Raw genomic sequence first — 12,052 nt, forward strand, 5'->3', positions numbered from 1 at the left:
ATATGAACTGATTTTATTTACAAAAGTACGGAGTTTATATAGGAAATCTTAGGCTCTAGTAGGTAACAATTGTTCTTAAGGCGATCTTATTCTAATACGAGTCAGACCCACGTATTCGGGGGTTGAAAAATTATTATTTTAGGCACGGCGTCGGCCACTTGACATCCTGCCGTCGTGATCGTTTGGGTTAGTTTACAATTACAAGTGTTTGTTCCCACAACAAGTGTGGCTGATTGTATTTCTAGTCATATGCTAGGTTAGTTGTTTGTGACAAAAGTACAGTTGTACTATATTTTCTTTAGTGCATCTGATTTGGTAAAGCCGCTTCAGATGGACACGGTGTTTATTCTTAAACATCTGGAACAACCAAACAATTTAGTTTCGCAATCATGGCTTATTTTCTTGTTGTTATCTATGATTTTTCTATGATTGAGTATATTATTCTTAGCCAAAGATTCAGATCGGTGGTTCAAACACTGGAATTCACAATGCTTTTGAGGTTTGGGATCAATTCTAGCATAACCCTCTTTTATTTTCGATTTAACTGGCTTTGACCTTTTGGAAACACCTACATGTTTTCTATTTTTGTCCTTAACTTGGGCTACTTCATTTAGATGCTTTAGTAATTTATTCACCTGATAGTTAAGGCTGTCAATCTTTTTTAGACGATATTCAATGGTTTCCTCTTCGGTCATATTATCCGGTTCTCCAGCGTCAAGGAGTTCGTAGCATAGTGTTAGGTAAACGTAACGTTTATTTTCATATGGTTCAATCCCAGCCAGTTCTCTATAGAGATGCATACTCAGATCGGCACGAAACCCCATAAGGTCTTTATTGCGCGAATCTCCCGTGAGTTGCAACTCCTCGAAACGTAGTCGAAGATTATCGAGAACAACCAATTCATGGAGACTATCATTATTCAAAGTAGGTCTGGAGAGTATATAATTTATGGATTTGCTTACATCATAATTAGGATTGCCCAGACAATGTCTTAATTTGCAGAGTTGCTCGTACAAAAAGGTATGCGACTGTTCGTCCATTGCTTTCTAAATGTTCAGGGAATTTGCCATATATATTTTGATGTAAATTTTGTGTTTTTTTTTTTGTTTTGTTTCCTTTCGATAAAAAATATGCCGAAAACTTGTGCAACTAAACAAATTCAATGACATATAACTCAAGGCACACAGATTATCTATGTATTTCGTTTAGATTTCCACCGTTTCGCAGCGATCTAACTCAACCACAATAATTAACCCATAAATCTGTCACAAGATTGTCGACAAGTCCACGCCGTGCCGCATTCAGCAAAAATTGCTTACACACCTTTTGTGCTGTATTTGCAGCATTTTGCCACAACCTTTTGCAACTCTTGTGGCAACATTTCATTCATTACAAAGTGGGCGTGGGAATCTCAGAATGTATGACGCTACTTTTAACCTCAGACGCACACTAAAAAAGAAAGAGAAGGTGTTTTTTTTTTATTGTTTACCCAGGAAACTTTGCAAAAGATAAGTGAAAAAGATTATAAATGCATTGTAGTACAAAATTTACCGCCAACATGAGAAGATGGAGAAATGCAACAAAAAAGAAACCGAAACTCAGTGACAGAAATGGCACAGAAATTTACGTGGAGACACGTCAAACGTAACGGAACCGGAAACGGAAACACCCATTTAAAAAGTATGCAAAAGAAAAAGGAAAAATAAATCACGAAGGCGTTCATTTTTGGCAACCGACCTCAGGCCAGAGTCAAAGAGAACTAAGGCGATGAGCACAATGTTTCGGGTCAAACAAAAAACATTTATCCTTTCCATCTTCCCCCTCTTTTAGAGTCACTAGAAAATTGGTTTTTTATAGTTCAAGATTTTTAAAGTGTAAATTGAGCTAGTACTTGAAGAAATTGAGCTACACAAAGAATGAAATACTAAATTGGTTTTTGATAAATAAAATAAGCATCGAAGGATGTGGCATTCTGGTAAAATTTGGTTGTTCATGCGTTCCTTTGGATATTTAAAAACAAACTGAGGGATCCATGTGACTATTTTCATCTTCAAATCTCAGTTTAGAACATAAAAATTTTTGAATTAAGTTCCAAATTTTTAAAGCGAATCAGTTAGAGCTCTTTTATGGCCAAAAACTTTTCGATATTTTTGGTTTGTATTTCCCTTTTCGCAAAAGAATAAGAGTAGGAATTTGTTTTATTTAATATATTGATTTGTAGTATATTATTATAGTTTATTTTAACTAAAAACTATTTATTTGATTATTTTAATTAGGTTTAGTTAGAAATTAGTTGTCTTTACTGCTTTGCGTCGTTTCGTCTTTTGTCTTTTTGCAACTGCTTTCGCTCGTCTCCTCGGTTCGACTGCTTCGTCTTTTACTCAATTCGCACCGATGAGCAGAGTTGCCAGACCAAATCCCACATTAAATAGCCAAACTTTTGCGCTCTTTTCATGACCGAAGTTTAAATTAAAAGATGTGTTCAATTACTGCCATCGTAGCAACTGAGTTGTTTCTTATGTCATTCGAAAAATTGATATACCTTAGTGAAAACTCTACACATTCAGTCTAATTCAAGTGTTCTGTAGGAGAACACATAAGAAAAACAGTAAATTCAAAATTAAAAAAATCCTTTGGCATTCAAACATTTCGGCTTTAGATTAAGTGCAAAAAGTGGTTTTTATACTTTTATAAAAAAAAAAAACAAGTCAAAAATGTAAGCAAAAAAAAATTTATTTATTTGTGAATTATCCTTAAATTAACTTTTTTAGTGAGATCAGATTTGTTTATCCCATATAAATCAAGTAATTTAAACAAAAACAAACAACCGCATGCACGCACGCACGGTCCGGAGCGGTCCACAAAGAAGTGAGTATATTTCTGGACATTAAACAATGTCCAATAATTGCAACATGCAATTATTATAGGATACACAGAGCAGATTAGATTGAGTTGAGCATTTGAAAACCAGAGAACTACCTACACATGGAACCACAAACTGAAAGCCACAATAAAGGACACGGAGGATTACTAATGGAATATACGGTGGAGAGGGGATTTGTCTATCCTTTTTTGCAATCAACGGATCTCGGAATAGTCCAGCAAAAGAGATTTTTCTTGACAAGAATGGTCTGGCGCAAACCTTCTAGATTTCTTTTCGACCAATAAAAATTTTCAGCGTTAATTAAATTTTACTTTTACTTGCTAAAATGCTTGGTACCCTGGGAAGTATACCTGTAAGTACTTATGTAGGAAAATAATGCATTTGCCGTGCTGTCAAAAACATTCCAGCTCATGGGTATACAAAAGGAGTGTCGGCTCTAACCCAGTCTTGAGTAGACACTTAAGTTGTAGTTACCGATTCATGTGAATGTTGAACAAATGACTTTTAGTGAACAATGCAAATAATTGTCAAACCTAACAACGGCAAAATACAGAACAAAAAGAAAAAACCTAAACCAAAGAGGGAAGAACTCTGGTGGAGCGCTCGATGCACTGAAAGGAAGCGTATGCATTGTAAAAAGCTCTGAAAAGGAGCAGAAAACAGGTGGAGGGTTTTCCTCTGCTGATTGTCTCAAGACTGAAGCGTCGCTTTAATCGAGCACAAATACGAGTGCAGGACAGAAAAAAAGAAGCTTTTGCTTGCCTGCCATGTCAAAAGAGGAGGATTTCGCTTATCCCCATTATTTGCCCTAACCTCTGTCATTGGCTTTTCACATTTGAATGAGCGCCAAGTTGCAATCGCCCTTCGCACTCTTATCCCCACATCCCACAACCCACTCCCTTCCAATTAACAATGAAAGTCAACAAATTTGATTTGACATTTCCTACAGGGCCCGCCTACAGTACTCGCAAAGGACCCGTACTATTTCCTTTCTTTTTCTTTAGCTTTCCCCTTCTCTGCTCATATCGTTCTACTTGTATTTTTTGTTTTTTTATTTGCGCTGATTTTGCACATTTTTGCCATTTGCTTGTCGCCCGAGTCTCAATTGTAATTTTATTATTATGCCTGACAAAATGTCACAAACCAGGCAAGAGACCTGTTTTCACACTATTCAAACTCTCTTTTCAATTGACAAAGGAGACATGACTAGGATAACGCCCTGCTCATTAAAAATGCAAGATGTGTGACATTTTGTCAGGCATAATAATAAAATTACAATTGAGACTCGGGCGACAAGCAAATGGCAAAAATGTGCAAAATCAGCGCAAATAAAAAAACAAAAAATACAAGTAGAACGATATGAGCAGAGAAGGGGAAAGCTAAAGAGGGCGTTCTCATGTCTCCTTTGTCATTTGAAAGGAGAGTTTGAATACCAACGGCAACTAGAAGCTTTAATTCATTAATTCAATGGCATATTCTGAGATACTTTTATGCTTGTTTTGTCCAGAATTATCTTCAAGTGTCATTTGCGCAAATTCTACTTTTCCATTAAGTCCCATGAATAAACGCTATCGTGGCCTTCAGTAGTATTAAAACTGAATCAAAGATATATGTTCTTTATATTCAAAAATTTGTTTGAGCGGGGCTTCAGGTCAATATTACTGATTTATTTGTAAGACTTTAAATCATAGGCAGCACAAAAGGTGAGCAGGTTGTCTGTATAGCTATTTCAAGAACCACCAAGTTCTATCATCAGCAGACTTCGCTAAAGAATCCACAATTGTAATGGCCATACCATATCTTCAACACTTCGCCATTACAATTGTGGATTCTGAACTCTGATTTTACAATTTCAAGAGATCAAGGAATTTAAAGGTTATTTGTTTTAGCCATTCTGGATATAGAACATAATTTTTTAACCATTGTAAAAACACATTTTCAAATAATTGCACGAGAAGACCTGTATAGTTATAGAAATCCTTCTTTGACGCTATAACTTCAGCTACTCATTGTACACTGCTCAGTTAATTGCATTATGCGCACGTTTTTTCAAACGCTTTATTTAAACCGGTTTTGTGTTCATTGTGACGCTTACTTAAAACCGGTATTGTGTTTACTGTGAAATTGAGGTTAAAGTTATTCGTTTCCTAACAATTTAATTGGAAACCATTAAATCAATCACGAGTATTGTGCAAATTTTTATTCAACTTCAACAGGAGGCATTTGTTCTTAAAAAGGTAAGTTGAACTGTGTAAATTATGTGCATCGTGCATTTGAGGTTAAATTCACCAGTCTGTCCATAGTCCAAAATGCGGAGAGCACGACGTGCAAACATCGGCCGCACTAGGCATGCAAGCCAGCAACAAATGTATTCACAGAAGAGAGAAAATGAGAAAAGTAAAAATGACCGATTGAGACAAATCGTGCCCTCCCGAAGAGCTCCGCTGCAGCCGGATCAGAACGAGAAGCTAGAATTCAACAAATTCGGTTTGGAGGCAAATTCAAGATTAGAGCAAAGGGAAGAGTTCCAACCGAATTCTGAATTCCATCGGGGAGCTGTATGGGAAGAGCAGACAGAGTTTAAGCAGGAACCAGCATGGCAAAATACGCCAGAGTTTGAGGAGAGGCTAGATCTTAGCACCGGGTTGAAGGAAGAATTCTATTGGGAACAAAGACAAGAATCTGAATTCCATCGAGAACATGAGTGGAAGAAGGAGACAGAGTTTAAGCAGGAACCACCGTTGGAGGAAGAGCCAGAATGGGAGCAGGCATCAACGTATTTTCACGAACCAGAGTGGGAGGATTCGACAGAGCTTGAGGAGAAGACAGATGTGGAGTATGAAATAGTTTTCCAGGATGAGATAGAAGTAAAACAAGAGTTTTAGCGGATGCAGGTACTTTTTAATAAGTGTTTTAATCATTTAACTTAAATATTGTAACGTGTTTTGCCTTTGTGGAACAAAATAACGCCACCCGTGGCCGAGCGGTTGGTTTACGGTTGGGCGTTCGATCGTCAGGCCTAAGATAACTCAGCAGAATCGCAAAGAAAACAGATAGTTTCTTTCGTTTATTCAATCTCTTTATTTTCCTTGTCTTGGCGGCAGCGAAAACTTTCAAGCCCTTCTTCTCTTTTTCCCTATCTTCCTCTCTTCGTTAAGTTGGCCGCGCTAGCTCAAAAAAACTAGCCCGCCCTGTGGCGCCGTTATTAGTGTGCCCAGCCGTAGAGAATGGGACCGCTTCTTAAGGGGGACAGTTTGCGTTTGCCTACAACCCGAGTAGCCACCCAGGCCGTCTACGTTACATTACGCCCTCCTTAGACTCGAGGCTCCTGCCGAGTACCAAGTCGTTGCGAGGATCGGGACTGTAAATAGCCAAACGGTTCACATGCACGGTTCTGGTAACTCTTTTTCCAGGGGGTCGAATTTCGTAGACAAGATCCGAAATCCGATGTACTATTGTAGCGGGCCCAATCCAATCGCATTGTAGCTTTGGCCAACGGCCTACTCTTCGGCTAGGTGAATAGAGCCATACTTCGTCGCCGGGGCAGAATTCCTGAGGGTGCGATCGTAGATCGTAGCGGATTTTGTTAGTCTGGGCAGCCGTTAGCAGTTGGCGGCGAGCGTTCGCATTTACCAGCTTAGCCAAGAATTCCGGGACCTCCGTTGGGACAGGAGCTGGTGTTCCAAATAGTAAATCGTTGGGCAGCCTAAGTTCTCTTCCAAACGTTAGCCTTGCGGGCGAATAACCGGAGCTTTCATGAACCGCTGACCTGTAGGCCAATAACGCCATGGGCAGCAGCTCATTCCAATCATGCTGGCTAGTAGATACAAACTTTGCCAAGTAATCTAGCAACGTGCGATTGAAGCGTTCCACCGTGCCGTCTGACTGTGGATGCAGCGGCGTGGTACGTGTCTTTTCAACAGTCATCAGCCGCATACAGGCCTGGAAGACGCCAGCTTCGAAGTTGCGTCCTTGATCAGAGTGTAAGACGAATGGAACGCCGAATCGACAGAAGACTTCTTGTACCAATGCACGAGCTACGGTTTCGGCTGTCTGGTCCGGTATGGCTGCACATTCCGGCCACTTGGTAAAATAATCCATAACGACCGCGACGTAACGGTTCCCACGAGGCGTAGTTGGTAGAGGGCCTAGAATGTCAATCGCTAGACGATCGAACGGAAAACAATACAATGTAAGCTGTCCTTAGCATTTGGTACAGGTGAATACGTAGCTTGGATAGGATTCCCCGTCCCACGTCGGCCATTTAAGATAGCAGCATCTTTTCTGTTTGTTTCAGGAGGGCATTTAGCGCATATATTTGTTGGGACGGTTTCTTCGTTCAAGCCAGTGTTCTCGCTTCCAACCGCGGGCTCTGTCCATAGTGACTCGTGCAACGGCGTGGTTGGATGCACATTCCGGCCACGTGGTAAAATAATCCATAACGACCGCGACGTAACGGTTCCCACGAGGTTCTTCGAGGTGGTCCTTTGCGTGGGTTGCAGATGGTGCAGCGTGCGCACCAGAGGGTTATATCGGCACTTTGGCCGATCCAGTAAAATCGTTTCTTCGCTTTGGCTAAAGTCTTCTTAGCACTGAAGTGACCTCCGGATGGAGAGTCGTGCACGCCTCGAATGGCAGCATCTACCAGTGAGCGGGGCATAAGGGCTACCGGTATATTCTCCGAGTTTTTTATGATAATCACTCCTATTTCATCAAAGGCTAATCGGTCGTAGAGATGCCACAAAGCTCTAATTTCTGGGCTCTCGCCCCACAATGTTGTTTTAGGCGGTCGTTCGGACTTGTTCATCCAATCGCGCAATTTACCGAGGGCCTGGTCCGCCTCTTGCTCCTTGCACAGGTCGGGTAACAGGACTTGGGTAAACAACACGGCCACTCCATTTTTCCGTTCGACTCTTTCGCATGTGGGACAGTCGCTACAAGGTCGGCGAGAGAGGCTGTCAGCGTTACCATGTTGTGTACCACTTCGGTGCTGAATCTGAATGTCGTACTGTTGCAGACGTTCTATCCAACGTGCCATCTGCCCTTCTGACGGACGGCCATACAAATAATGATGAAAGTGTTTAGTGGCACGGACTACGGCGAGGAGCTCTCGACGTGTTACACAATAGTTACGTTCTACTGGTTGGAAACATTTACTATAATACTCGATTTTGTCCATCTTGTAGTTGATGGAGCGCCGCTCCCGCCCCAGAATTCGAGGCTTCCGTGTCTAGAATAAATTGAACGGTGTCATTAGGAAACGCCAAGACGGGGGCTGTCGTTAGATACTGCTTCAAGTTGTCAAAGGAGTGACTGCAGTGAGTGTCCCATTCAAAGCGTCGAAGTTTCCCAGTCAGCTGGTGGAGCGGTCGAGCGATAGTAGCGAAGTTGGGTATAAACTTGCGGTAGTATGAGCAAAGACCCAAAAACGATCGCACTTCGCACCGTTTCTAAGTCGCCCAAAACTAGTGTGGGTGGCAGCGTTCTCTCGTGTGCGCTTAGATTCGATATCCTGGCCGAAAATTGGCCGGCCACTGGTTGGACGACGCCGGTGCTCAGGACGATATCGTCCGGCAGCTCTGTGTAACAGTCTTCCGTCAGTAAGCTCGGTAACGCCGGCTTAGTCGTCGCACATTGCAATCTGACATGCGTGTCGGAGCGTGGCGCCAAACAGACGGGAGTCATCAAGTATATCGGATTTCGTGGCGCCTCGGAGGCGCGGAGCAAGGGCATGGTACCCCAGTGAAACTTTATGTGCATCTTATCAAAGTCGATCACGAACTTGTGTTCTAGCCAAAAATCAGTACCCAGGACACATCAGCACCAAGACAAATCGATGAATCAGGGGCTTGCGCAGCACTTACAACCATCGTTTCTTCAGTGGAGGTGAGCGTTGACGACGTCATACCATACATGGTTACCTGGCATGGCATGGTAACATGGAGCATACTCCAATTTTTATGAAAATGTTTCTTCTAGTTCTTCTAGAGCTATATGATATTGTGGTCCGATCCTGATGGTTTTATTACTTTGTTTTTCCCGGGTAATAAAAAACCCCGAAAAAAAATTTCAGCCCGATAGCTCTTAAGACGGCTGAGTAAAACGCATACACACAGACAGACGGGCGGACGGACAGACGGACATGGCTATATCAACTCAGCTTCTCATGCTGATCAAGAATATATATACTTTATGGGGTCGGAACCGTCTCCCTCCTGTGCGTTACAAACATCTGATAAATTTTATAATGCCCTCTGCAAGGGTATAAATATACATTATTAAAGAATATCCATAGATATATGTGTCGGAGCGTAGCCTGTACTATTTAAATCACTCATTGTCTTTTACTGTATTTTTGTACTTTGCACTACTTTCACTTTTTTTTACTTGTATTCTGAACTGTTCGGCTAGTTCCCGGGTAGGTTGTACATACACTGAGCTCTCTAGCCCGAGGCTCCCCTTTATATAGGACCTGACCTGAAGACAGCTCTCAACATTAGTTGCTAAGGTTGCTTAGATGCTCAACCAGGGTTACAACTGACACACTTGTCAATTAATTGGAACTAACTAGTAGGCTTTGACTTAACCAACACTATCCGACATATGTATAGAAAGTATGCTATACATGTGGTACGCAAACATAATCCTACTTTCGATCTCCAAATTCGTAGGCCTTGTTTACTCAATATTCCATATCGTTTTATTGAACATAATTTATTATACATTACATTAGTATACATATTCTTTTTTCGAGCAGCTACGAGGAACACGTTCGTCACGCCAAAAAACTCTCTCATTTATATCTCGATTGTTTGTTATCGATATCATTGATAACTTTCGATTTAATTCCCATTCCCACATACATATTGAACTCTGAACATTCAAACACGAGTATGCGTTTATATTTATGTCAACGTAAATTATGTAAATTTTTTAGATCCAAGCAGCCGGGTTTTAGCCACCTGTCATTCGAAAAGTTGATATACCTGAGACGAAGCCAGAGAAACTTTTATAAAAAATAAAAAAAATAAAAAAAATCGGAAAAAAGGTGAAAAAAATTTTTAAAAAATCTAAATATTTGCTAATAAACTGACGAAAGTATTCAGGTATTTAATTTAATCTGCTTTGGCGTGCATATTTTGGAAAACCATAGAGCCGAATTGTAGGAGCCGTTATTAAACACTAATACAGACCAATGTACCAGGTACGCCTGTACTGATCTGTCTGTCTCTTGTTTTACCTACACACGTGAACACTTACCCAGTGTAAGTCAAGATTTTTGTATTTTAAGTAAACATATTTGAATATAATTACCAACTTGCAGCTTGCAGGACGAATAATAATGGACGTTGATTATAATATTTCTAAATACTGAACCATCGACGATCATCACATCCTGAACACTAATCTACACAGGGTAAGCTACGAAGATTACGAAATAAAATTATTTTATAATTTTTTTTCTCACCTAATAGACTCATCCACAAACACGTTAAAGATACACAGAAAGCGAGTAGTAGGTTCGATACAAAAATATATACGATACATTTGATGTATTCATCATGCTGATACAAGTTGGTTCATAACACTTATACACCTTGGAAATACACAGAAGGCCAGTGTGAAGTTCTATACCGAAACTGATGAAATATACTGATTTGCAAGGTGGTGCAAAACACATCCGAAACCGAAATACATAAGAAAAAATTTGATGTATTTATCATACTGATACAAATTGGTGCATAACACTTATACACGTTGGAAATACACAGAAGGCGGTTCCAAAGTTCTACACCGAAATACGTAAGAAACTTTTAATATATTCATCATGGTGATGGAAATTGGTGCAAAACACTTATGATCATTGGAAATACACAGAAGGCGAGTGTGATGTATTCATCATGCTGATACAAATTGGTGCATAACACTTAAATCGATGAATCTATAAAGACTTTTGAGATACACTGGTCGTGTGTTAAGTTGTTTTATGCCGAAATACACACGAAGATTGACGATTCATTCAAATGAGACGCGGAGACATTTGAAGTATACATCATTCTGATTCGGATTGGTGCATTTGTAACTGAACTATATAATAAATATATTTTGATACTTACATTATAAATTGTGCATTTTCTTTTGATACAGATCAGTTCATAGAGCAAGTATTAGTATTTCGAATGTGTAGACTCTTGTATCGAACTGAATGGAGTAACTACCACAGAAAATTAATCATTGATTCTCTTGGTCAGCTGTTGTTGTGGCTACTTTGAGATGTCTGAAAATTTAATTCGTAACATAACCCAACCACTCATATGTATTTACATACATATCTATGTACATATGTTTGTATATCTGTCATAAGCTGCTACTTAAGTGCTTGTCTTAATCCTTTTTACTGGTTCTGAGACCTGCATAGAAAACGTGTCTGGTGCTGTAATTACAATGTAATTGCAACTGCATCTAACAATAAGAAAATTTAATGATTATTACATTCGAGAATTTAATATGTGAAATGAAAAGATCATTATTTAAGTAAAGGATAAAGAAACAAAAGATGCCCTAACTTGGCTTATGATTTGATACAACTAAACACAACATTTGACGCTTTCATTAGAAAATTTAAATATTTTAGATGATTGTATGTATTATTCACATATTCTTTAAGGAAATAATGAAGGATGTATAAAGGAACTAACCATTATTTTACATTTTTTCAACTTACATGAGTTTACTTATATTTATTTGAACCAAATATCTAAGAACTATATTTTAGATGGCATTTCCCAACTTATTCTAATTAAGTAAATTAAGCGCCGACTTTTATATCTTTGTTTTAAGCAGGTGTGAAATAATATTAAATCCGCTTGAGGTGAAGGTTGAATCGCCTTAAACATATTGAATACCTCTGAACATTTGACTTTATAGGGATTATAAAGTAAGCTTATCTAATAAGTTTTATTTATTCATTAATTGTTTAATTAGTTGTACTTTTCCAAATATTTCTAACCCTACTAAAGATAATGGAAAAAAGTTTTGTTCACTACAATATCGGATAATGTTGAGGATCGAGTGGATTGCGTTAAATTATAAGTTTATCTTTATTAAGTGTCCATACACTTTCAAGGGCGGAAAAGGAAGAAACAAAATATACAGAGTTACAAAGCA

At 39.3% G+C, this 12,052-nt stretch overlaps 1 protein-coding gene and 2 long non-coding RNA genes across 5 annotated transcripts; 2 read left to right on the forward strand and 1 right to left on the reverse strand.

The window, feature by feature from the left end:
- Positions 1 to 326: 326 nt before the first annotated feature.
- Positions 327 to 1,180, reverse strand: LOC124461169. The gene is made up of 2 exons (XM_047012720.1): positions 636 to 1,180; positions 327 to 579 (listed from the first exon to the last, which is right to left on the reverse strand). Exons 1-2 carry the CDS (start codon positions 1,038 to 1,040, stop codon positions 541 to 543), a joined length of 444 nt encoding a protein of 147 aa, XP_046868676.1. The 5' UTR covers positions 1,041 to 1,180; the 3' UTR covers positions 327 to 540.
- A 1,368-nt stretch (positions 1,181 to 2,548) lies between these two features.
- LOC111518839 lies at positions 2,549 to 3,184 on the forward strand. Of its 2 annotated transcripts, none has more exons than XR_006954954.1 (3): positions 2,549 to 2,716; positions 2,781 to 2,868; positions 2,928 to 3,184. It is a non-coding gene; the product is annotated as an uncharacterized LOC111518839 (long non-coding RNA). The 2 variants fall into 2 exon arrangements; XR_002724107.2 differs by having other exon boundaries at positions 2,550 to 2,716; positions 2,772 to 2,868.
- A 6,455-nt stretch (positions 3,185 to 9,639) lies between these two features.
- Positions 9,640 to 11,036, forward strand: LOC124461168. 2 transcript variants are annotated; one of them, XR_006954953.1, is made up of 5 exons: positions 9,640 to 9,654; positions 9,822 to 9,932; positions 9,991 to 10,149; positions 10,209 to 10,301; positions 10,360 to 11,036. It is a non-coding gene; the product is annotated as an uncharacterized LOC124461168 (long non-coding RNA). The 2 variants fall into 2 exon arrangements; XR_006954952.1 differs by lacking the exons at positions 9,640 to 9,654; positions 9,822 to 9,932 and having other exon boundaries at positions 9,957 to 10,149.
- Positions 11,037 to 12,052: the final 1,016 nt, after the last annotated feature.

This window comes from Drosophila willistoni, unplaced genomic scaffold, assembly GCF_018902025.1.
Source record: "Drosophila willistoni isolate 14030-0811.24 unplaced genomic scaffold, UCI_dwil_1.1 Seg225, whole genome shotgun sequence".
Classification (NCBI taxonomy): domain Eukaryota; kingdom Metazoa; phylum Arthropoda; class Insecta; order Diptera; family Drosophilidae; genus Drosophila; species Drosophila willistoni.

Excerpts from the sequence above, each read along its gene's own strand:
- LOC124461169 (XM_047012720.1), bottom strand. The coding sequence starts at position 1,040 with ATGGACGAACAGTCGCATACCTTTTTGTACGAGCAACTCTGCAAATTA. Across the intron at positions 580-635 it reads TTGACAGCCTTAACTATCAG|AAAACATGTAGGTGTTTCCA; the intron begins GTGAATAAATTA and ends GGACAAAAATAG.